The 26808-nt window shown below is 44.0% G+C and overlaps 2 protein-coding genes across 2 annotated transcripts; both read left to right on the forward strand.

Moving 5' to 3' along the window:
• Positions 1-13299: 13299 nt before the first annotated feature.
• On the forward strand, positions 13300-19684 carry LOC125581943. The gene is made up of 4 exons (XM_048748200.1): positions 13300-13509; positions 13578-13910; positions 13998-14351; positions 14456-19684. The coding sequence occupies exons 1-4, from the start codon at positions 13300-13302 to the stop codon at positions 14735-14737; spliced, it is 1179 nt and encodes a 392-aa protein (XP_048604157.1). The 3' UTR covers positions 14738-19684.
• On the forward strand, positions 15645-19684 carry LOC125581942. Its single transcript, XM_048748199.1, has 2 exons — positions 15645-18670; positions 18988-19684. Exon 1 carries the CDS (start codon positions 15877-15879, stop codon positions 17425-17427), a length of 1551 nt encoding a protein of 516 aa, XP_048604156.1. The 5' UTR covers positions 15645-15876; the 3' UTR covers positions 17428-18670; positions 18988-19684.
• Positions 19685-26808: the final 7124 nt, after the last annotated feature.

Here is a 26808-nt window from a genome sequence, read left to right on the forward strand (position 1 = left end):
GAACGAATCGGTTCCAGGGTGATACCACTCAAATTACCCTAAGGGGTGATTTATACTCTCCCAAATAAGAGGCCGAGTTGTAGTACTTAGGGATCAAATTCACAGGGAGCTAGGGAAGCTAAGAAATCTAATATGATTTGTTAAGTAAGATGGTTTTAGAGTTTTTAAATATAAATTGTAGTTTTATATTGAACAAGTACTTGTTCAATAGCTGGTTTGAGGTTTTGGTGCTTAAAAAGGAAATAGTTAGACTTAGGGTTTTTATTCAGGAAACTTGGGATTATAATCTTACAGATGCCTAATGAGGTGCATGCATGATAATGTAAAGATCAACTACTTGATCAACAAGTCAATCAGCTCTCGCATGTATTGACTTGTCTATTAACTAGATCTATTGATCTCAACTGTCGTATTTTGATCAATAGAAAGTGTCGATCGATAAAGTGTCGATCGATAATCCTATACGGATATCGATTGATAATCCTATAGGGATATCGATCGATAATCCTATAGGGATATCGATCGATAATCCTATAGGGATATCGATCGATAATCCTATAGGGATATCGATCTATAATGCTATAGGGATATCGATCGATACACCTTTTGCTCCGTCAATCGATTATTCAAGTGTGATATCGATCGACGCGCTCTAGTCAAGCTCTATGTGCGGGTTAAATAATAGCTTACTAAGCTCACTAGATCGGCTATCGCCTTGCTCATAGCAAGAAACATAGTTCTATTAGAATGTCTTCAGGATGAGAATAAAGCTCTCGCTTTTATCAATCAATCCAAGGGCAAGTTCTAGGTAGCTAATCTAGACACAGCATTAATGAACAATCCTAAAAATGATTATCACAACTCAGCAACTATAGTTGGGGCTAATCCCTCCTAACCTATTTAAACCCTAAAATCTAAAAATGGAACTACTCAGACATGGCTAAGCAATTCACAACAGCAATTAAGTATGAAAACTTCATTAGAATAGTAAATATATATTAATGGAGTTTCAATCACAAATTATAACTTTGGATCTTCTCTCCAATCTATCAAAATCCTAAAAACCTTGCTGTGAAAATAATAAATCAAGAAAAACACACTCTGCCTCTAACATGGCGGTAAAACTTATATAAATAGGGTAAAACTCGTCAGGAGTAATCTTGTAAACTGGTGAAGACTTGGGCTTCAAGTAGGCTGTGACCAAACAAGCTTTCTGCGTGCTTCGCTGTCGATCGATATACAGATGTGAGTATCGATCGATTATTCATCTCCAATATCGACCGATGGTCGAGCTCGATGGTCATCTCGGGTGCTTGCTCCAAATATCTCCAAAATGCTCCAAAATCATCATTTATCTCCAAAACACTCCTGATCTTATAAATATAATAAATAGGCTCTATAATATAATAATTATTAGTAAAAACACCTATAAACTATGGATGAAAATGGGTCAAATCCATAGTCTATCAACTCCCCCAGACTTACACATTTGCTTGTCCTCAAGCAAAACAAACAGGCAATCTCTCTGAAAGAGGTTTAAAACAGCAGAGACTCACATGATTTAAAACATAGAATCACCTCTGCAATATTGCAATCCACATCTAGGAAGTCCTAATCACAAAAGCACATTATACCATGTTCTAGCTTAGCAACCAAATTCATCTAGCCAACAACTTAGCAAATCTTGTCTGACATTCCCCTCTACCAACCTCATTTCTTAGCATAAATAAAAGTGCAGGCTTTACCTTGGGGGTATCGATCACAGGATGCAAGGACTTTCAAACAAGTATCTGGACCTGCAGGTAAACACTAGTTCTTATCCTCTCTCTCTACTAATTTTCTCTCCTATTCAAAGTCTGCTTATATTAGCAAGATCATTGACCAAGATTGGACAGGCTTCCATGAATCAAGCCTTAATGGTGGTTGCCACTAAGTCATGTTCACTTCTTTTTGACCTATATCCTAGGATTATTTGTGAAGCAAGCCTTAATGGTTGTAGCCACCAAGTCATGTTCTAATCTTTTACCTATAGAATTCTTATGAATCAAGCCTTAATGGTTGTAGCCACCAAGTCCTGTTCGAATTCCTTCCTAATAAATCTCTAATATATAATAATAATAATTTTGTTTTTATTCTATCTATCTATAATTTCGAAAATAGAGAGAGAAAGTGTGATAAATCTATATACACAAGGCTTTACCTTCCAGACTTGTTTGAAGAATCCGATCTCATGCATACCAAGCCCCAAGGCAAGCAGTTGTGTCAAGTTTAGTGTTGGAGGTCAACTTTGGTTCCTTCAAAATAATCTCAGCAAGAGTGGATAGTTGACAGGTTGATCCACTTTAGTATCTTTAGTACTATCTGCAATTAGTAAGTCTAGAATGGTGCTAAAGAGTGGTTAGATATCTAGCAAAATCTAAAAGTTCATAATCCCTTTCTTGACTCAATAATAACTTAATTTTGAAAACATTTTAATAAAACTAATAAGTAAATAAATATCAGTAAACCTCCCCCTAGACTTAAACTACACTGTCCCCAGTGTAAACTCAGTCGGAGTTATGGTGAGAAATAAATCATAAGGACTCAATGTAACAAGTAAGAACGATATACCAAACCGGAATGGATGTCGACCGAAGTAGGGATGTTGTTATCGGTCACGGCAGGTTAGACAATGTCGATCGATGTCGACAGCTTCTCGACGGTCGATACTCATGACAATCGTCTACTTGGATCTTTTTTTTTTTTTTTATGACCTGCAATAATTAAAAACCAACATAAATAGTATATTAATAAAAACTTAATGAATATTATCTAATAGTGGGTTGCCTCCCACTCAGCGCTTTGTTATAGTCATTCAGCTTGACTTTGGAGGTGATTTGGCTAGTAGTGTTGAGAACTGGGACTTGTTGGAAAACAAGTACCCATCTCTTCTTTGTGCTTGTTGAACCATGTACCAGTGAAGTCTCTCATAGCTTCATCCCCTCTATGCCATTTTTCTTTCATTGTTGCAGTTGTGTTTTCCATCCTCTGCAATCTTTCTTCAAGACTCTCCAGGTTGAACTGATGTCTCCTAAGTGTGGCGTAAGTGTCAGCTGATATCTCCTCTCCATAGTAATGTGTGTCGGACATGTTGTTGGGGTCAAAATCGTTCACGACGGAATCGATGTCCGAAAGTCCTCAGAAAAACCGAATCTCGGTCAAAATTTCAAAAGCCGAGAAAACGAATAGCCGAAACGGATCGCCCGGCAAGCTTGACCATGACACGAGCCAGCTCACCCGGCGAGCATGACCGTGTTGCCGGTCGACTCGCCGGCGAGCTCGGCCGCGACACGAGCCAGCTCGCCCGGCGAGCACGACCGTGTTGCCGGTCGACTCGCCGGCGAGCTCGGCCGCGACACGTGCCATCTCGCCCGGCGAGCACAACCGTGTTGCCGGTCGACTCGCCGGCGAGCTCGGCCGTGACACGAGCCAGCTCGCCTGGCGAGCACGATCGTGTTGCCGGTCGGCTCGCCGGTGAGCTCGACCGTGGCACGGATCAGCTCGCCCGGCGAGCGCGGCCAATTCTCCGTGGACCATTCCGAACCCGGTCCCATCCCATAACCATGCATCTTCGTCCGAAGTTTCCGTAACTCAGTCTTCGGGTCCGTGGATACAACACCAATGTTCCGTCTAAAAAACATCGTCGAAAGTATTCAGGAAGTTGGGAAGGTTATGTCTCTCGAACGGTTTCTTATTTTTCGTAGTAGAGCAGGTTATGGTTAACTTAACACCAACTGCCTTGGCTATGCGAAGAAACAGGGTTCCGTTGGTAGAACCATGCCTATACCAACGGCTACTTCGCGAGTAAAATCGTAAAAACGCTTAAGTCTCGATACGGTCCAAAGAGGGTCCGAATTGCGGACAACGGCCAATCTATGGTCCCAAAAGACTTGAGCCCAAAGACTGGTATGACGGTTTATCTCATCCGCGGGAAGAGATAAATGTCAAATCTCCGATGATAATCACAAAGAAGAAGGAAATATGGAAAAGCCTGCTTCGCGACAAATCCGGCCCAAGAAGAGGTAAACCGACCTAAGGAGGAGTATATAAGGAGGACCTAGGACGAAGAGGGAGGAGGAGCAGAGCACATCAGAGCAACTTAGCACTTAGAGCAATTTAGGCATTTTTTCTGTTTTTACTAATCGAGCTGCGACTCAACTAGTTTAGATTTAGGTCGCTAGACTAGCGAACGTACCGACAGCTCTTGTAGCCTAGGTCTTTACTTGTTGTTCACGCTCAAACGCGAATTCGGAAATAATATCCTCTTATTCTCTTTTTCTGCTTATTTTCATTTTATTCTTTCATATTGATCATGTTGTGTATGGCCCAGCAGATAACCGGGACCTTCAGGGAAGGCTAGGTTAACTTGGCTTTCCTCCGATTAACAAAACTTGACGGTGTGAATTTCGGTTCCCACAGTTTGGCGCTAGAAGGAGGGGGGGTACAGATCTATCTCTCTCGCAACCACACACGCTCAGTCCGATATGACGACCAACGCTGACAAAGACCCGCAAACGCACGACGGGACTCCCGTCGATGCCAACGCTGATAAAACTCCAGCTGGAAACGTATCAACGGTCACTGCCGACACCGCGATACTAGACCAGATGAAGGAAATGTTCGCCTCCGCTCAGAAAAAGTCGGACGAACAAAGAAAACTTGTGGCCTCTCTCACAAAACAGGTGGAAACCTTAACGGCGAAGGCCAGGAGCAAAGCCCCGCGCGGGACCACAAGAGCTTGCAGCGGTAGAAGACTTGATTTGGAGACTCCGGGCAATCAAGCTGCACACGCGGACAAGGCTTCCTCAGGCCAAAACCCTGATTAAACGCTCCAGCCAGGTGCACAACCAACTGCGGAGAACCTTCCACCTCCTACCGACGAAGGAGAAGAAATCGAGCGCATCGACCTGTATATAAGCGACCAGTCCGATCACTCGGACGACGGTGCTGACATCCACCCAAGAAGAACGCGAAGCCAGTCCGCTCGGCAAGACGCGTCCTTCGAAAGACCCATGACCGAGGAAGAAGAAAACCTCTATTGGGTAGAACATGAGGAGCTGGCCGAAAAGCAGACCATGATCCACCGCAGCCAACACAGACAAGCTCGCAAGGCTGCCAGAAATCCTGATGAGATCCAGGATCTCCACGAGTACATCGCGAAAACCACAGCAGAGGTGCAAGCGGTGAAATCACAAATCCACCACGCGACAAGCGCTGCGCCCGAGATCGACAGACTTCTCGAGGAAGCACGCAAAACCCCGTTCACTGCCCGGATTACTGAGACCAACGTCTCGGACCAAGGGAAGATCAAAATTTCCATCTACGATGGCACCACCGACCCGAAAGCGCACCTGCAGTCTTTCCAGATCATGATGGGGAGGTGCAAACTCAAGGAATGTGAAAGAGACGCTGGCTACTGCCTCCTCTTCGTCGAAAACCTCAAAGGAGCCGCGCTCGAATGGTTTTCTCGCCTAAAATGAAATTTCGTCGGAAGTTTCCGCCAACTTGCTTCAGAGTTTCTCAAGCAGTATTCCATGTTCATGGACAGGGAAACCTCGGACGTCGATCTCTGGAGCCTGTCTCAAAGAGAAGATGAGCCACTTCGCGAGTTCATGAACATCTTCAAGCTAGTAATGGCAAGAGTCACCGGGATCAGCGACAAAGTGGCGATCGATGCTCTGAAGAAAACTCTCTGGTACCGGTCGAAATTCTGGCAATGGATATCCCTCGAAAAACCGAGAACGATTCAGGATGTTCTTCATAAGGCAACAGACTTCATCGTAATGGAAGAGGAGATGAAAATCCTCTCCCAGAAGTACAACCCGCAGAAGACGCCCACAAAAAAGAAAAGCTCTCGAAACGACAAGTATGTCCACCACGAGGGAGAAGACATCCAGGGCGAGCACAACTACACTATCAATTCCGAACAAGGAAAGACCTCCGGAAACACCAGGACCAGGAACCAGTACAAGGATAACTCCTACTGCGAGTTCCACCAGACCAAAGGTCATTCCACTACGAACTTCAAAGTTCTTGGCGCAAGGCTAGCCGTAAAACTCCTCGCTGGCGACCTCTCGAAGGTCACTAGCATAAAAGACCTCAGCTTGGATTCCGACCGCCCTCCTAGGACTGATAAAGAGTCTCCTGAGAGGGACGCACGCGCAAACCAGTCTAGTGAGAAATGCGGAAGAAGGCATGATGACCATGGAGCCAATAGTACCCGCCGAAGGATAAACATGATCATCGGAGAATCGCAATTCTACCGTGACTCTGTTTCATCCATCAAGGCCTACGGAAGCAAGGTGGAAACAAGTTCTAACTGGACGACTCGGTCTCCGACCGACAACGCCTCAAACGATACGATTGTTTTCGAGGAGGAGGAAACCGTCGGACTCGATAAACCTCACTGCGACCCGCTGGTCATCGACTTGGTGATTCGAGACCTCGAAGTGGGAAGAATCCTCATCGACACAGGCAGCACGGTCAACGTCATTTTCCGCGACACTCTCCGGAGAATGAACATCGAACTCGGGGAAGTCGTCCCGGAACCAAAAACCCCTGACCGGTTTTTCGGGCACAACATCAATAACCCTCGGATCGATCAAACTTCCGGTCATGGCAAGGGAAGTCACGAAAATCGTTGACTTCGCCGTAGTCGATAACCCGACCATCTATAATGTTATCATGGGAACCCCATGGATCAACGCATTGAAGGCGGTACCGTCGACTTACCACCTTAGCATCAAGTTCCCAACACCAAACGGAACAGCAGTAATCTGGAGATGCCAGAAACAATCTAGGCTCTGCTTTTTGGCCGAGCATAAGCTACGACAAACTCGGAACACCCCTGCGATTAGCCCGAAGCGTGTCAAGAAAACTCAGAGTACTCCCGAAGGTTCCACAAAGAGCGATTCAGAATCACTCGCCCAGGCAACGGCTCTAGACAGCGACGCGATCCCGGAGTCCATCGCCTTACCAGCGGAAAACCCGACTCACGAAACGGGCGCCGATTTAACTAAAGCCTCAGCGGTCGAAGTAATAGAAACGGCCCTATCCGACGAGTAGGAACGCCCGCAACAACAAAGCAGAACTACGAGATGGCTTGATCCTCGAAAGAGGTACGTAGGCAGCTTGTCCTATTGACAAATTCAGCTATCCCCCTCTCCAAAAGGGGGGGGGAGAGAGTGGGTACGTATCCACACATGTACTCGATATTTTCGAAACTTTTCCAATAAAACTCATTTGATTTCGGTCTCCCGATTCACTTGCAATAAGCCACAACAATCAGAGATTAACCTGAGAAACACCCAAGACAAGGGTCTCCAAACACACATACCTTTCAAGCAGTCCTTGGATGGGAACTAACTTAAACAACAATCACTGCGTATCAATGGTCAAGCAAGACCAAATACATCTTCTCTAAAAACGAAGATCGTAACTTTCTCACTACAAAGGATATACCTTTCGGAAAAAGCGAGACGTCGTAAATATTTTCGAGAGATATTATCCAAACACACGGTCCGTTCGCGACTCTAAAATAAAATAAAAAACAAACCAAATTGCCCATCGATTGGCCCCGACGGACAAACCCAAAACGTTCTAAAAAAAGAACTCGTAGTCTAACCTTTCGTAAAAGTAAAGGTTCTCTTACATCCGACGAGGATACCATAGCGCGCTATACAAGAAATCCGAAATTTTGGTCAGCACTCCAGATGGTCTCTGGAGAGTGCTCGGTTCGTTCCATACAAGTCATATAAGCCGGTGCCAAGTCACGGACTTTAAATCGGAAAGAACCAGGTGGAAATCGCCCACAGGCAAAACGAGAGCCGATCAGTCGTCGCACAGCCTTAGAGCCGAAAGTAAACCTAGGTTTTGCCCTAAACCCAGTCCTACTGGTCCACTAACATCTCAAGACATGATACGAGATCTTAAAAACATGTCCCATCGTCTTTATCTAATACGCTCAAGAAAGTTCGCGAAACTCCTAAACGTTTCTGAACGCCCTCGTTCAGTAAGAGCAAACGAACAAGACGATAAACTAAGAGTTAAGATACGAAGTGACTACTCGTATCTTTCCCCCACACTTGGCAGAAGTATAAACTAAAACGCACAGAATGTCAATCATTCATAATTATATAGAAGCCGCAAAAAACGGCTAGGACCCAAAGCCACCAAACGGCCGGTCTCAAACACATAGTTCACATAGCCTCGCAAGGCCATAACACACATAAATCAAATACGGCCACACTCGGCCTAGATACATCAAACCTCGAAATAAAACTAAGGGAAATAATCCCAACAATCCTCAAAGCTCAAAGTCGAAGAACCCGGACATAGAGACCCCGAACGAGCTCGCAGGCTGGTCCACCTCTCCGTGCGTGACTCCGGCACCTTCATCACCAACACCGGTTCCCGCTCCCGTCGTGTCCTCCGAGACCTAGATGGAATCCCAAAGCTGTCGGACCCTTCCTTCGATCGGAGGAACCAAGGATTCGGCATGGGCACACCCGTTCATAAGACCCGACATCTCAGCGACCTCGGCAGGAAAAGAGAAGTCCTCGTTCTGTGATTTGTAGGGGGTAGCAACCGAGCCACAGCACTCGCAAAAATCGACCACGAATTCTTGAGCATCCTTAACGCTCTCGAATTCGGTGGCAAACAAAGCAGCCCTCCGCTTCATTTCGGCGACAATCGCTCTCTTTCCTCTCCTCTCCGCACGGACAAGGGCCCGAGAATGGAGCTCAGCCCGTCTCCGGCTCTGTTCTTCGACCTCCTTCTGAGACCGAAAGAGCTCTCTTTCAGCCTCCTCGGCTTTGAAGTGAGAGATACGCAACTGCCGGAAACTTCCGTCGAGTGCTGCATTGAACACCCTCATCCCCTTCACGAACTTAAGATCGGAAAAGGAAACAAAAAAATATATAATTTAGATCATTCAAAGGATAAACCTCGTTGATTAAGCTGGAGCCTTCGGCGACTACTTTCCTCCTCGACTCTTCGTCCAGCGACTCATGAGTAGTAAAACTCGGAGGGAGGTCGGCAAAAAAGTCGCTGGGAGGGGGAACCTCGCTGGTTCCACTCCTTTCCCCTGGGGAGAAACTAGGGTTCCATTCTGGCAGCGGAGGGTTTCCCAAGACGTTCTCAGAGGCAACTCCCTTGCCTTTCCGAGACCTGGTTCTCTGCCTCTGAGCAGGCAAGACATCAATGACCGGTTCTACGTAATATGGAACGTCAAGAGGCTGAGAGACGGCTCGAGATCGATGGAGCTCCACCACGCTTCGAATCCGTTCAACGGTGAAGGAATTCCAGAAGAACGGCCTGCCGCGGAGAAGATCTTGCTTGGCGAAAAGATCGGCAGGAGTCGGCGGAAGGATCCTCTTCACTGCAAGATAATAAAAAAATCATCTTCGCATGTTTTCAAGGTATCAAAACGAAAAACATAGCTATTAGTATTACCATGGGTGAAGTTCCACTCCCGACGGAATAGGTGGTTTTAGCTCTCTTCGACAGACTCCCCATCTATCCGGACAAAGAAAAAGCGCTCGAACCATGTCTTAGGATGTGAAGTGTGCCCCTGAATTATAGCCATGCCCTTCTTTGGCGCCATGCGGTATGAGCCATCGATTCCCGTTCCTCCCATAGACCAAAATCCCTCGAAGTCGCCAGGGTTAAGATCCATTCCTAGCTCGTAACTCGAGATCAATACGCCGAGCCAATGCTGCAAGGCCGGAACACTTAGCTGGCTGATCGAAAGCCCAAAGTGGTGAAGCGCGCGGACGATGGTACCAGGGATCGGAAACCACATGCGGCAATACACCAGGAAGGCCTCGTAGCAAGTAAAGAAACCTTCCGGAGGGTTCTTCGCACTCTCGTTGCCACTCGGGATCCGATATACGACTCCACTTGGAATCTGGTAAAAGTCGCTGAGAGTCGTGAGGTAGTCGGGAGAGACCATGCTCGGCGTGAGGGGTGTGTTTGGCGACCTCACGGGCCTCTTAGGAATCGGAATGTCTTGCGAAGGCGGAGGCAAGCCGCAAAGAGCTTTGTAGTACGCATCCTTTGCTTCTTCCTCAACTTCAAACTCTTCTTTCAGGGCGATCACCTCATTGGCAGAAGAGTCACCCGAAGATGAGTGTGAGGAAGAATTCCTCTTTGAAGATCCTTTTCTTGATGACATTTTCTTTAAGCAAAGAGAGATCTTGGAGAAAAAATTTCTATCTTGGAAAAATCTTTTCTTAAGGGAAGAATTGAGTAAAGAATGTGAAAAACTTACTTCCCTTACTTATACATTTTTTTTTTACTATTCACCTTCAATCTTTCGACAAACGATTACGTCTAATTTCACCTAGAACAGACCGTACCGCAAGCTAGGACCTAACACCCAGGTCCACGGATCCTAGCTAGCTGGGGGGCTAACTGTTGGGGTCAAAATCGGTCACGACGGAATCGATGTCCGAAAGTCCTCAGAAAAACCGAATCTCGGTCAAAACTTCAAAAGCCAAGAAAACGAATAGCCGAAACAGATCGCCCGGCGAGCTCGACCATGACACGAGCCAGCTCGCATGGGCGAGCACGACCGTGTTGCCGGTCGACTCACCGGCGAGCTCGGCCGCGACACGAGCCAGCTCGCCCGGTGAGCACGACCGTGTTGCCGGTCGACTCACCGGCGAGCTCGGCCGCGACACGAGCCAGCTCGCCCGGCGAGCACGACCGTGTTGCCGGTCTACTCGCCGGCGAGCTCGGCCGTGACACGAGCAAGCTCGGCCGGCGAGCACGACCGTGTTGCCGGTCGGCTCGCCGGCGAGCTCGACCGTGGCATGGATCAGCTCGCCCGGCGAGCGCGGCCAATTCTCCGTGGACCATTCCGAACCCGGTCCCATCCTATTACCATGCATCTTCGTCCGAAGTTTCCGTAACTCAGTCTTTGGGTCCGTGGATACGACACCAATGTTCCGTCTAAAAAATATCGTCGAAAGTATTCGGGAAGTTGCACTACAGGAAATGTGGGTATTAATAGCGTCGTAGCATAGCGTTTTTTGCTTCTCTGCTATTGTATATAAACACGGGCCTTTATAATAGCGTTTTTGAAATGTATAAGCTATCTTTGTAGTCGCGGGAAAATAAAATAATTCAGCCGCGTTAATTTGGTAAGTGGAGGCGCCTTACCATTGCAAATCAAAAACTAAATGCTATAGTATATGAAAAAATATATTAAAAATAACTTAAGTATTAATCGAAACCGAGACTTCATTCTCTTCACTTCACTCTCTTCACATTCCTCAAAATCAAAATCGACTCATCGAAGTTCTTCAGAGTTCTCTCGAGTCGAAGCTTCAATTGGTATGAGTTTCGATTTGATTCTGAGTTTAGAATAGAGACTGGTTCTCTCGAGTCGAATCTCTTTGATTTTGGGTTTCTCTTTGATTCAAATCTCTTTTCACATGCATGTCCGCGTTAACACATGATTCGATTTTTATTGTGGGTTTCGATTAGGTTTTGAATATGATTGTGGGTTTCGATTAGGTTTTGAATATGATTGTGGGTTTCAGTTTGATTTTGAATATGATTGAAGGTTTCGATTTGATTTTGGGTTTAGATTTTTTGATCGAATGGCTTGATTTGATTTTGGATTTGTTTATCAGTTTCAGAAATGGCAAAGACAAGAGGAGGACTAGTTGGTTCTCGTCGGAGTAGACGTAATCAAGGCTTGGAGGTAGTAGATCAAGAGGACAAGGCACCGCAACTAAAAGTGAAGAAAAGAACAGCAAAGAAAATGGCTTCCCCTAAAAAGAATTTAGTTTTAACGCCAACGAGAAGAAGTAGTAGAATCAAGAAAGTGGCTGCTGAAGATGATTACATAGAAGATGTAACACCATCTGACGATGATGTGGTAGAAGATGTTACACCTCCTAAGGATGATGAAGTACAAGATGTAACACCTGCTCAGGATGATGAAGTAGAAGATGTAACACCCGAAGATAAGGATGATCAGGCTGAGAAGTCAATGTCTGAAGAAGATAAAGACGATGAAGAGGATGTCAATGGGAAAGAGGATGAAGAAGATGGCGATGTCAATGGAAAGAGAATGAAGAAGATGGAGATCTCAATGGGAAAGAGAATGAAGAAGAACCGGCCAATATGGAAGATGATGGAGTTCTTAATGAGAAAGGGAACGAAGAGGAAGCTTGCGAAGAAGAAGCTCGCGATATGGAAGAAGATGGCACTGCGCAAGATGATGAGATTCCTAGTACTGAAGGAGTTGAGCTAGCAGGGGAGGAAGTTCAAAAAAAAATAAAAGAGGACCTACAAAGTTGCGTAGAGTGGCTGAAAATCCCAATGATAAGATTATGGTCACATTCAATGACATTGGTGAGCATGTTGGACCTGGTTCAGTAACACTATCGTCGTTTCTTGGTCCTCTTGTGAGGGAACATGTTCCGGTTACACTTGCCGATTGGAGAAAACTTGATGCAGCGACTAAAGCAACAATGTGGGAAGAAATTCAGGTTTGTATATATATTAGTATGTTTTGTTTAACCGCAAGATGAAATTATAAACATGTTTAACTTGATTATTGTGATGCAGGGGAGGTTTAACTTGCAAGAAGAGTGGCAGAAAGCTGTTATTTTCAAGCAGCTGGGAAATGTGTGGAGGGCTGGGAAGTCGAGGCTGGTGTCACAAGTACGTGTGGCGAAGACTGCAGCTGAGAGAATAGCTTTAAAACCGAGCAACATCCCATCCCTTCAACTGTGGAACACTTGGGTTAAGAGTAAGACTACCAAATCTTTCACAGTGAGTTATCTACAACTAAGTAAGTTTCATTCTTAAAGGTCATGTCTGATGGATATAATCAATGTCATATTTATATTGTAGGAAACGAGTAACAAGTACAGAGCGATGAGAAGAAATCAGATTCCTCACACCACCAGCCGCAAAGGAATGCTTCGTTTAGCTGATGATATGGTAAAAGAGTAGTCAAACATCTACATATTGTACATCAGCTTGTTAGATTAAAATGGTAGTGAGATATGTTTGTTTTCATATAGAAAAAAAAGAGTAAAGACCCAAGTAAGGTGAGTAGATCCAAGGTTTGGATTGCGGGACACACTCATGCTGATGGCAGACCTGTGAAGCCCCAGTTTGCTGAGACTATTGTAAGCATTATGGAAGTTGTATATTGTGTATAGTTAATAGACTATGGCAATGAATGATTTTGTGTTTAAATGATTGTATCAGGAACAAATACAGTCACTTGACAGTCAGATGGACTCCACATCAGCTGCTGATAACATAAGGGAAGATGCTGTGAGCAAGGTTTTGGGAAAAGACAAACCTGGACGAGTAAGGGGCTTTGGTAGAGGGATTACAGCTAATAAGCTAGCATATCTGCAATTTAGAGACGCTAAGATTGCAGAAATGAAAAGTGAGATTGAAGATTTAAAGGGGATGGTGCGAGAATTAGCTGAGAAGAAGGTAATCCTTTTCATTACCTTTGGTCAATTAGTTTTAAGACATTTACGATTTCCGTTGCCTTTTCTCAGAAAAGTAATGTTGATGCTGAAACATCTGAGAGTAGTGGTGGATTCAAAGAAGGAGTCAGAGTACAAATACTGGATTGGATTGAATCAGAGGATGTTGTTGTTGGTGAAGGAGAATTCTGCTCTGCTGAACCGAAGTACAAAATTGGTCGTATACCAATTGGTCCTAATGCAGTGGCTATCGTAGTTAAGTATGCACTAAGCGCATCAGCTTCACTCTGGAGGCCTACTACGGATGTGTTAACTCTTGATGAAGCTGTGGGATACAAGATATCTTGGCCAATGGATAAAGTGATTTTGGATAAGGATCCAAACTGTTCTGAAGATTTATCTATGGTAAATTTTCAAATCTTGTTTTCTTCTTACAACAATTGAGTCATCTCTAATCATTACTAAAATTTCTAATTTCAAATCTTGTTTTAGCAAAGCAAGGAAGGTGAATATCGAAGATGCAAGATATATGATTGGACCAATGATGAGGACGAGGTCATTGCTGAAGGTCTCGTGTGCTCTTCAAAATCCAAAGACATGGTTAACAACATACCTCTGGGTCCCAATGCTGTTAGTGTCGAAGTAGTGAAGGTGTTCAATGATCAAGCATATTTGTGGAGGCCAACCGCTGATATGTTCTTGATTGGTGATGCACTTAGCGAGAAAATAGCATGGCCAGTCCTAAAGGTTGAAGTCATGCCTACACCCGCTACAGAAGTAACACCAACTAAATGTGCAGGGAAGAAAATAGCATCACCTTCGAAGCCAGCCAAGAAAAAAGCAGTGGTATGTAATTGACATGAAGTTAAATTTTTTTATTTGCCTGATGATTGATGTTGCGTCCTTGATTGATGTTGGAACTTGCTTCTGTCATCTTGTTTGAGTTGTAGAGTCCAGGCAGCACTAGTTCGACCAGAAGTCCGAAGCAGAAGTGCACTCTCTTGGATTGCAACAACTCTGGACGTAAGGTAGCTGAAGGAAGGGTAGCTTCAACGGATCCGAATGAGTTGTGCCACTTTGTACCCCTAGGTCCAAATGCAAGCAAGGTGTGGATTGATGTGGCTAAGATCGGTGATGCAAAAGTCTGGAGGCCAAATTCAGAGATTGAATACATATCTGATGCAATGGGTTCGGTTGTGGCATGGCCAAATGACAAAATCAAGTTTGTCTAAAATTGTCGTCTGAAACATTTTTCAAGTTGGTTCTCATCGGCTATGTATTTCTAGTGTGTGATCGAATGTTTAGGTACTTTTTTACTCGGTTGAAATCATGTATGATATTATGTAACAGTTAGCAGACAAAAAAAACAAAAATTATGTGTTATATTATGATATAAGGTTATGTGTGAAAATGTTTAGCTTGTTAACCCCTATACCCTTAAGTGCATAATTTTACATTAAACCATAAGCTTTAAAAATTAAATCCACAGACGGGAAGACCAAAAATTAAAATCCTATACCCTAAGTGAAATCCCTAAACCCTAAAGTACAAACCTATACCCTATACCCTAATTGTACTTGATTTCACAATTTTGTTCATTCTTAAAAGGATATTGTAATCTTAATTTCACAAAACTGATTAGTTATAAATTTTATAAACACTCATTTGTTCAAACCCTATACCCTAAAGCCTTTGTACATACAAATAAGTAGTAGTGTTTATGAACATATGAGCTAGATTGATCAATCTTATAAAAGCTCACATAAAAAATTTATATTCATACAATTTTTTTTTTGTAAAATTGGAAAACTGAATATTTGATTTTTAAGATTTAATTTAATTTTTTTTTGCTTCAAAATCATATTTATATATTAATTTCCAGATTTCAAACGAAATTAATACCTTGAGCCAATAAGGAGTAACCTCCAAGATTGCAGACGTGGCAAACCATATGCCGATGGATGTGTCTTCCCAACTTCAATCTTAGCCATTCTTTTTATTTTTTGAGCCAATGAGGAGCAACTACTAAGATTGCACTCGGAAAATTTCAGAACACAACATCTCTCTTTCTGTCGAAACTCCTTTCTGTCTCGCGATCTAAAATCGAAAAAACCTAAAGAAAGCACATGTATCTCTCGAGCTAAAATCAAACCAGCTGTTCCTGTATTCGCCGATTGAAAGTAAGCAAATGGATAAGTCGTGGATTTGGCTTCCAAGGTATAACCTAAAATCCCTCGATCTCATTTCTACTCGCCGATTGAAATAAAGCTAACTTCTTTTGTCTGATTCTTGTAGGAATAGCCACGAGTATTCAGAAGGAGCAACTAATTTTGTGAATTCGTCCGCAAAAAGATTGGGAAGTCTGTCTGAAATGCTATGCCCTTGTAGAGACTGCCGCAATCTGAGCCATCAGTCACTGGATAAAATTGTGGAGCATTTGGTGATTAGGGGTATGGATAAGAAGTATAAGAGTTCTCGTTGGAGTATTCATGGAGAAAAAAGAGATTCTGCAGAAGACAGTGTTCTTCAATATGAAACAGAGGCGTTTGATTTGTTTAAGACAACATTCTCCATGGACGAAGGTGGTCCAAACCCGACAACTGACAACGAAGACGATGAAGCACCAGAGGAAATTGAGTTTAAGAAAAAGCTCAGAGACGCTCAAACGCCATTATACTCGGATTGTCTCAAGCACACAAAGGTTTCAGCTATCATGGGACTTTACAGATTCAAGGTTAAAAGTGGTGTGTCGGAGAACTACTTTGATCAGCTGTTGGTTTTACTTGAGGATTTGCTACCTGAAGACAATGTTCTTCCCAAGAGTTTAGCTGCAATCAAGAAATTTCTGAAGATCTTTGGGTTCGGCTACGACAGTATTCATGCTTGCAAGAATGATTGCATATTGTATAGGAAGGAGTATGAGAACCTAGAAAGCTGTCCAAGATGCAAAGTTTCAAGATGGGAAATGGATAAGCACAGTAATGAGTTAAAGGTGGGGATTCCGGCAAAGGTCCTTAGATATTTTCCAATCAAGGACAGGTTTAGGAGGATGTTTAGATCACAAAGGATGGCTGAAGATCTGCGTTGGCACTATACCAATGCCACTGAAGATGGTACAATGCGGCACCCTGTTGATTCTATCTCTTGGGCACAAGTGAATGCTAAATGGCCAGACTTTGCTGCTGATCCACGGAATCTTCGACTTGGGATTTCTACAGATGGGATGAACCCTTTCTCCATGCAAAGCACCAATCACAGCACATGGCCAGTGTTGTTAGTGAACTATAACACGCCTCCAACCATGTGTATGAAGGCTGAGAATATAATGCTGACTTTGTTGATCCCTGGTCCTACTGCTCCTGGTAACAACATTGATGTTTACCTAGCACCACTGATAGACGATCTAAAGGATTTGTGGGCTGAGGGTATTGAAGTGTATGACTCATTTGCGAAGGAGAACTTTAATCTCAGAGCCTTGCTGCTTTGGAGTATCAGTGACTATCCAGCCTTAGGAACACTGTCTGGATGTAAAGTAAAGGGGAAACAAGCCTGCAATGTATGTGGAAAGGATACACCTGCAAGGTGGCTTAAGTTTAGCCGCAAGTTTGTCTACATGAGTAACAGAAGGAGACTACCGCCTGGCCATCGTTACAGATATAAAAAAGCTTGGTTTGACAACACTGTGGAGGAAGGGAATGCTAATAGGATACAAACAGGCGCTGAGATATATGAGACACTACAAGCTTTTACGAATGATTTTGGTAGACCTCTAGAGAAGAAAAAAAAAAGGAAAAGACTAGAGTTGGAAGATGATGAGAGGTTACAAGAAGAAGAGTGTGAAGAATCAAATGAACTATGGCGGTGGAAGAAGAGATCAATATTCTTTGATCTACCTTACTGGAAGGTAAACTATAGTAACTGACCTATATTATCTGATTACTGGAAGAAGAGATCAATATGTCTAACAGTTTCTTGTTTAATGTGTTAGGAGTTGCCTGTTCGTCACAATATTGATGTTATGCACGTAGAAAAGAATGTGTCCGATGCTATATTGTCTCTGTTGATGCAAAGTGCGAAGTCAAAAGATGGGTTGAAAGCAAGAAAAGACTTAGAAGATATTGGAATCAGAAAGCACTTGCACACAGAGGTGAGGGGAAAGAAAACATACTTACCTCCTGCTGCCTACTGGTTATCGAAGAGAGAGAAGACCATTTTCTGCCAAAGGTTAGCTAAGTTTAGAGGCCCTGATGGTTATTGTGGTAATATTGCGAATAGTGTTTCAGTTAACCCTCCAAATATTGGTAGTTTAAAGTCGCATGATCATCATGTCTTAGTACAGAACTTGTTACCAGCTGCATTAAGAGGGTTGTTACATAGGGGTCCTAGGATAGCCATAAATAGATTATGCAGTTACTTCAACAGGTTGTGTCAGCGCATCATTGACCCAGAGAAACTTATATCCATGGAGACAGAGTTTGTGGAGACAATGTGTCAGCTGGAGCGCTTCTTCCCTCCAGCCCTTTTTGATATCATGTTTCACCTTCCACTACATTTATCAAGAGAGGCACGGTTGGGAGGACCAGTTCACTTCCGATGGATGTATCCCTTCGAAAGGTTTGATCAACATCTCTCTTCAATATATCCACTTCCCACAATGATGTTTGACTAATATTCATATTTCCTGAGTTATAGGTACATGAAAACACTAAAGGCTTTTGTTAAGAATTATGCAAGGCCAGAAGCATGTATGGCTGAGGCGTATTTAGCTGGAGAATGTGTTGCATTTTGTTTAGAGTTCCTTAAAGAATCAGTACCAGTTCAAGAAGCAGTTAATCGTAATGAAGATGTTGAGGCTGATAGAATGGTGGTTGAAGGCCGACCTCTGCAGAAGGGTATAGAGGTTACCCTGTCAGATAAAGATAGAGACATTGCACATCGATATGTGCTAATGAACATGGCATCTTTGGATCCCTTTCTTGAGTAAGTAATTCTCTATGTTTCTTCTACTTGTTTTACTCATAATTTCATTTTCATATACTGTTGTTTAATTTAAAATCAGGATGCATTTGGAAGAGTTGCAAGCTAAGGATGCTCGATTGGCTAAAAATGAAACTTTGTTATGGAAAAACCATACTGAACACTTTACAGAATGGCTTAAAAATAAGGTTACAAACTCCAAATTCTTTTCTTGATTATTATTGTAAATACTGGTTAGCTTGTTTGGTGATGACTGGTTAGCTTGTTTGGTGATGACTAGTTAGCTTGTATCATGATGCCTGGTTTGTATCTTGAAGAACATGTCCATATTTTAGCGAATTGATGTCTGAGTAGCTTATAGCTTGATGAAACTGTCTGGATTTTTAGTATTTTGATGACTGGTTAGCTTGTAGATTGATGATTGGTTTCGTGGTACATATTATCATGTTTTGATTATAATTTAAGTACCTCGGCTTGATGATAATCCTCTGATTTCCTGCGGCAGATTCATTTAGACTCAAAAGATAGTCATTCTAAGGAGATAAGGTGGTTGGCATTTGGACCAAGAAATGTTGCTTTAGCACATAAAGGATTCATCATCAATGGCCAACGGTTTCATACTGATGCGGTCAAGCTGAAGACACAAAACAGTGGAGTAACTTATGAAGCCTTTAGCATGTGTAGATCAAGTGCAAGAGATATGAGACAGGTCGCGGATATGATTACATACTATGGAGTGATAAAGGAGATTTTGGTCATCGACTATCACATGTTCAAAGTGCCACTCTTTAGATGCAACTGGGCAAACACAGCGAATGGTGTGAAGGAAGAAGATGGCTTCACTCTTGTTAACCTTCATATGAACCAAGCAGCCTATTTGAAAGATCCATTCATTCTACCTTCTCAAGCGAAACAGGTTTTCTACTCTAGGGAGGATGATGCTTCAAATTGGTATGTTGTTATGAGAGCACCACCTAGAGGTTATCATGAGTTGGAAACAGAAGAGGATTTAGGTGGTGCTCCTTTACCTGTCCAAGAAGTTGATGATATGGGTGATGATATGGATGATGATAGTGTATATGTTAGGGATGATTGTGAAGGTTTATTAGTGGTAGATTGATGATATGTTGTATGCTTGTGTGATGGTTTGTATGAATGTGATAATGTTGTGTTATGGGATTTGAATAATTATATTGATTTTTAGAATTTTAATAATTTATATTGTTTTTATTTCATATTTTCGAATTAATTATTTAAAAATCAATTCAATAATTATTATTAATTAATTTTGGGATAATTATAAAACTAATTAATAACACGAAACATTTGCTATCTTTGCTACTAGGAAAAATCAAATTATTTGGTTCTAATAACATTTATTAAACGTTATTATAAATACTAACAATTGCGAACAAAAAAGCGCTATTGTTATAAACTTAGTAATAGCACAGAGGAAAATCGCTATTAAAAGGGTTGGACTTTTTATAACGGGTGATGTCAGAGCGTCCAAGGAAACGCTATTAAACTAAAATGATAGCGCTTTTCGTCCGCTATTACTAACCACATTTCCTGTAGTGTTGGGAAGGTTATGTCTCTCGAACGGTTTCCTATTCTTCGTAGTAGAGCAGGTTACGGTTAACTTAACACCAACTGCCTCGGCTATGCGAAGAAACAGGGTTCCGTTGGAAGAACCATGCCTATACCAACGGCTACTTCACGAGTAAAATCGTAAAAATGCTTAAGTCTCGATACGACCCAAAGAGGGTCCGAATTGCGGACAACGGCCCATCTATGGTCCCAAAAGACTTGAGCCCAAAGACTGGTATGACGGTTTATCTCATCCGCGGGAAGAGATAAATGTCAAATTTCCGAAGATAATCACAGAGAAGAAGGAAATATGGAAAGCCCGCTTCGCGACAAATCCGGCCCAAGAAGAGGTAAACCGACCTAGGACGAAGAGGGAGGGTGGAGCAGAGCACATCAGAGCAACTTAGCACTTAGAGCAATTTAGGCATCTTTTTCCGTTTTTACTAATCGAGCTGCGACTCAACTAGTTTAGATTTAGGTCGCTAGACTAGCAAACGTACCGACAGCTCTTGTAGCCTAGGTCTTTACTTGTTGTTCACGCTCAAACGTGAATTCGGAAATAAGATCCTCTTATTCTCTTTTTCTGCTTATTTTCATTTTATTCTTTCATATTGATCGTGTTGTGTATGGCCCAGCAGATAACTGGGACCTTCAGGGAAGGTTAGGTTAACTTGGCTTTCTTCCGATTAACAAAACTCGACGGTGTGAATTTCGGTTCCCACACATGTCTGATGTCATCGTTGGTACCAGCCAGCCTCGGTTTGTAGCGTCGTCGACCGATGTTCGATGGTGAATGTCGGTCGATATGTTATTGCGTCTGTCGATCGATAGCGATGCTTCTGGTCGACGTGCAATGTAACTCTGAATCTCCACCAATTCCCCTTGTATAGCTTCAATCTTGGAAGTCAAAGCACTAATGTTAAAATCTATTGGGAAATAGATGTCATCACATATCCCATCAAGCCTTTCTTCTGTAGTTTCCAGAGCTCTATAGATCTCTTCTACCAATTGATCTATCTCTTTCCCGGTGTGAAAGTTTTGTTGAGACTTCATCGTATGTGGGCGTGGTGGATCATTGTCGACCGATGTTGGTATCTGATTGTCGATCGATGTGCGATGATGCTTGTCGATCGATGGAGGTTGTCTGCTGTCGATCGATGGAGGTCGAGCAACGTCGGTCGCGTGCTGAATTCTGGCTATGTCTTGCTTCATCTCCTCCATGCATGTAGTTAGCCAACTAATACTATCATTCAATGGATAGTAGACACCATCAAGCTTCATCTGGAAAGCTTCTTTGTTCTTCTCATGTTCTCCACAGACTCCATAGAACATCTCATTGATCTCGTCCTTGGTGTAGATCTCTGGTACCAGCTTTGTCTGTTTGAATAGGTTAGCATGTTCAGGAAGACATATGTAGCTTGGATCATCTCTCGAAGCTCTTTCCAAAACTCTTCTAACATCCGTGTTGTGAAGGTGAATGGTGTTTCCATCTAGATCTCTGGCGTATCCCTGTTCATCTCTGTAGACGCCATACTGATCTTTTTCTTCCTAGTAGAATCTCCTGGTACCGTGGGAATCAAAAGCTCTTCTGCAGAATTCTGGCTGTCTTTCGACCGATGTTTGGACGGCAACGTCGATCGATGTTTGAGTTGGATGGCAAGATCTTTGTATGAAGCCGTTGTCTATGCCACCAGCTGTTTCATAGAACTCCTTTGTAGCCTTCTGTTCTGGATTGCTGTGTTGATGCATGAACAGATTGTCTGCTCCATTGGCTGTCTGAAGGATATCTGCGATATCTTCTCGAGATACGTGTAGTGTGTGGCCATCTATTGCTTTTGCGTAGCCATCAGGGTCCCTGAAAATATCAAATTTGTCTGGAGTTAGAGACTGATTATCGAATTTATCTTTTTCGCTTACAGCGGTTTTCGGTATTGGACGGTTGTCGTTCAATGTTGCATTGTTGTTGTCGATCGATTGTTGTTGTTGAGAGTCGATCGAAGGGCAGATTGCCCTGTCGATCAGATGGCTGAAACGAGCTCTTTCCCAAGAAAATTCTGCTCGAATCTGATCTGTTTCATCGGGTCTTTGCATGTTGAGCAGCTCATCGTCTGTGAAATTATCTTGTAGTTTATCTGCTCCTAGTGCGTAGGTTGCTGTTTCTACTGCAAAGATTTCGTGGTGGTGTTCACCTGCCCAACTGCCAATCGAGTAGTCTCCTTCTTGTGCACGGTTGACTTCAGTGTCGATCGATTTGTAGTAGGCAGTGTCGGTCGATGCTCGTTTTCTGTATCGTTGTTGAGGTTGAGTGTTGATAGATGGCCAGCTTGTCATGTCGATCGATGGTGCATTCCTTTTCCAGGAGGAATGATGTAATAGTTTATCTTCCTCATCATAGATGGCTCTGTACTCAGTAGCTCGTTCCTCCTCATAGTCTTCATCATACTCTTCTGTGTGCATGTGTTGTCTGGTGTATGCGGCAATAACGGGATTGGAGTAGTCGTTCTCCCAATCATCTGGACGACTATCGACCGATTCTTCGTGTGGCATTTCGGTCGATTTATGATGGCCACTGTCGATCGATGTTGCTGTGTGAGTCTCGATCGATACTGAGTACTCTGTCTCGTACTCGGCTCCACAATGGCAAGCTGCAATGATTCCTGGAATATTGATTCTCCTGGAGGACATATGTGGCTTCTTGACTGCGACGGGATCGTAGTGGGCATTAGGATCTATGAGTGTTAGACACAACTGGTTGGTTTGCAAGTTGCACACTGCTCCCACTGTTGACAAGAAAGCTCTCACAAGTAGTAGAGAAGAGTTCCAGTTTAACTAGATGTCCAATACATGGAAATCAACTGGAACTAGGGCATTACCAATCTGCACCTCTAGGTCTCTGAAAATTCCTCCTGAGTTCATCTGGGAACAATCCACAAAAGTGAACAATTCCTGCGAAGGCTCTACCTGCAGACCCAAATGGTCTGTCATAACCCTAGGTAGGATGCTGGCTGATGCTCATGTGTCTTACAAGGCATGTGGGAACTCAATACCCTTCATCGTGCATGGTATTGCGAATTGCCCTGGATCACTCTTCTCCTTCAGTGTAACCCTCTTCCTCATCTTTTTTCTAGCTTCACAGAACATTCATCTGATGTCTTCTTATTTCTCTCTAGTTTCTCTGAAGAACATCCACAATCTGTGGGTATAATAAGCATCCTTGAATGGCTTATCTATAGGAATCCTGAAGATTCTCTTCCGGAAACTTTCCTTTTCCTCATCATTTTCCCCCCTCTTCAGATGTTTCACCACTTTTTCCTTTCTTCTCCTTAGGGTCCTTCCAGTAGGAACCCTATCCTCTTCCATAGGATCTTCTCCATCATCTGAAGGTGTCCTGACGGGCTCTGCTGGGTATTCTGAAGGTTTGGGTTTGGGCCTTAGTGCATTAAGTCGTGCAACATCTATCTTTGGCATCTGCACTCGGTAGGTAATAGGTGCTTGTCGATCGATAGGCGCTGGAGGTTGTCGATCGATGTCGGCCTCCTCGTGTAGATCGATGTTGTTGTTAGCATGTTGATCGATTCGTACGTTAACAGGGCTGGGCGGATGTGGGTGTTTTGATGCGAACTCCTTGTGAGTTAGAGTCTTCACGGCATTACATGACGCGGTTGACTCCGTAGGCGTCGTCGATCGATGCTCTAGAGTTCCTGTCGATCGATTTGGACTAGTGTATGTCAATCGATGTTCGAGGTCTGGCGTCGATCGACATCATTGTGATCCGCCGAAACTCATCAAACTTTCTACCCCGAAATCTCCTTCTTGCAGCTTCTCTTCCTTCACCACTTGCCAAAAATCATCTTCAATGATGGCATTCACGTGGTGTTTCATCACATCATCCCCTACTCCTCTTGTCGAAGCTTCCTACCTCTTAACAACATCTCATGTCTGCACAACCTGCATCTCCAGCTTCTTCACATGAGTGCTCAAAGTCTCAAACTTTGTGTTCAGGTTGGTGTAGACAGAATCTATCTTCCCATTGAAGTCCACTGTCATTCACTGATGTGCCTCAAGAACCCTTTCAAGCATCTCTTCAATCTTGCTCTCTTGAGTAGGCGACGGTGGCTTCTGGTAGTAGGAACTTCCATAATTCATGTTGTTGCTGTTGCTGTTGTTATAGGGTTTCTGGTACTGTGAATTTTGGTTGAAATTACTCCTATTTCCATAAGAGTTTCTGTTTCCACCCTGGTTTCCAGAACCTTAGAATCCAGTTCCACCAATGTAGTTCACCTCTTCTTCCTCCGCTCTACCCTCTACAGCTTCCGCTTCTTCAACAAAGCTAACCTGCTTCCTGAGAAGCTTGTTAACACTATCCAGCTTTGCCTTCACCTCATCCATCTGATCATTCCCAAGGATGGTGGCAGATCTTTTCCTCTCAAAATCAGTGTTCTTGGTGCTGTTGATGGATGCTAGGTTTTCAATAACCTTGACTGCCTCCTCTGGATTCCTGGTGTTGAAGTTTCCATTGCTGGAAGCATCAAGAGCCAACTGGTACTGCACCGCGATTCCCCTGTAGAAAGTACTGAGCAGTTGTACTTCATTGAATCCATGGTGTGGATAATCTCTCTGATAAGACTTGAATCTGATCCAAGAGCCCCTAAACGATTCTGCAGGCTCCTGAGTGAATGTAGCAATCTTGCTCCTCAAGTCCTCAGCACGCGCTTCATCAAAGAAATTGCATAAGAATGCATTCTTGATGCCGCTCCAGGATTTAAGAGATCATGGTTGTAATTGCTTGAGCCAATGCAGAGCTTCTCCAGCAGGTGAGTACCTGAAGAGCTTGCATAACATGTAGTCCTCAGAGACTCCCTCGACTCTAATAGAAGAAATCAGATCCTCAAACCTCTCCAGATGGTCCATAGGATGCTCGTGGGATAATCCATGGTAGGGTAGCTGTCCCACAAGCGTGTAGTACTGCGCTTTCAACTCAAAATCCCTCTCGATAGTGGGAGGACGAATGGCTGATCTGTTGGTGTAGTATCGATCTGGACGGTTGTAGTTAGCCAACGTTTTGGGTTCGCAGCCTCATCCACAGGTAAAGTAGTATCTGTAGCATTAGCATCAGGCTCAGGGATTGCAGCCCCCTGAGCATCTATCCTCTGACCTGCTGCATTACGCAGATGACCCTTCTGGTCATGCAGGTCTCCATTGTTATCTCGTACAAGTATCAAAGGCGCAACCATCTCTCGCGGCTCAGTATCGATCAATGTCTGGGATGGAGTATAGATCGATGTCGGATGAAGGATGTCGGTCGACGGAAGGTGATTGTTGTCGGTCGACAGTGGTGAGCGAGTATCGGTCGACGGAACTAGTTTCTGGGTCGACGGTGGTGTTGGGAAAAAATATTCCATGAAGAGATTACTCCAGCTTTCGGGTTCCTGCCTCCAGGTTCTGGGTTCCTACCCCCGGGTCTGGGTCCCTGCCTCCGGGTCTTGGTCCTGCCTCCAGCTTCCAGGCCAAATGATTTATCATGTCTTAGGATAAATGGAAACCTTTAATAATGTACCAGCTTGGACAAGAAGGAGTCTCCCTAGATCCGAGAAAAAGGGAAGTATTCCAATACATATGACCTCCCTTAAGAAAAAGGGAAATATTCAATTATCTAAGAATATAATGAATATTTCCAAATCCTAAGAGAGAGGCACAACCTCCACCATAAATATAGGTTTCTAAACCTAAAGAGAGGGATCCACGACGTCCATGACCAGAGCTCATCAACTCTACAGCCGCCAAGGTAAGGTTTCACACCTAGAGGACCATCTTCATCAACAAGCTCACAACCGATGAATCCCTGCGATTAGTATCAACCAGATGAAGATATATGCTCCCTGTAGAACGTCTACAACTCTACTTTCTGGCTCAGGCCACGATCTCCAGCTCATCAGCGGGGTCCCTGCATGCTCACTGAAGCACATCGACACATCATGCTCACTGCAGCATATCGGCAGGTCTACCATATGTTCCGGCCATCTACCCTCTAGAACAGATGACTCCTATCACCTGCAGAGCTACGTGTTCCCAGAGCCCCATGCTCCCAAGGCTACATGCCCATTAGGCCATGTGCCCACTAGAGCCCCGTGCTCCGAAGGCTACGTGCCCATTCGGCCATATGCCCACTAGAGCCCCGTGCTCCGAAGGCTACGTGCCCATTAGGCCATGTGCCCACTAGAGCCCCGTGCTCCCTAGGCTACGTGCCTCCATTAGGCTACGCGCCTCCATCAGGCTACGTGCCTCCATCAGGCTCCGCGCCCATCTAGGCTCCGTGCCTCCATATTCATGAACTACGAACGGCTTGATCCCCCACTGAAGGGTACGTAGGCAATCTCCACTGAAGGATGCATCTATAAATCCACAAGAACTACGAGCGGCTTGATCCCCCTCCCCCCTGAAGGGTATGTAGGCAGTCCCCACTGAAGGATGCAGCTATAAATCCAAACACCTTCCATGGTCCCGTGCATAGATACCCAAAGACCGACCTTGGTAGCCGGGACCATCAAGTACGGATCAGGAGGCCCCCAAGGACCGACCTTGGTAGCCGGAACCTTCAATTATATATCAAGAAGACCCTGCGATCTTCTCTTTGATAGGCGGCCCCCGCCTAACGACCAATCCGCCTGCTGCTGCTAAGGCATCGACGACATATACTGGCCCATACCCATATGGCAGTGTCCTAAGAGTAGGATCTCCT

The sequence above is a fragment of the Brassica napus genome, chromosome C2, assembly GCF_020379485.1.
Source record: "Brassica napus cultivar Da-Ae chromosome C2, Da-Ae, whole genome shotgun sequence".
Taxonomy (NCBI): domain Eukaryota; kingdom Viridiplantae; phylum Streptophyta; class Magnoliopsida; order Brassicales; family Brassicaceae; genus Brassica; species Brassica napus.

Bases quoted from the DNA above. Each gene is read 5' to 3' on its own strand.
- LOC125581942 (XM_048748199.1), top strand. From the start codon at position 15,877: ATGCTATGCCCTTGTAGAGACTGCCGCAATCTGAGCCATCAGTCACTG.
- LOC125581943 (XM_048748200.1), top strand. From the start codon at position 13,300: ATGGACTCCACATCAGCTGCTGATAACATAAGGGAAGATGCTGTGAGC. The intron at 13,911-13,997 runs GTAAATTTTCAA...ATCTTGTTTTAG, and splicing joins GTTCTGAAGATTTATCTATG to CAAAGCAAGGAAGGTGAATA. The intron at 14,352-14,455 runs GTATGTAATTGA...TTTGAGTTGTAG, and splicing joins CAGCCAAGAAAAAAGCAGTG to AGTCCAGGCAGCACTAGTTC.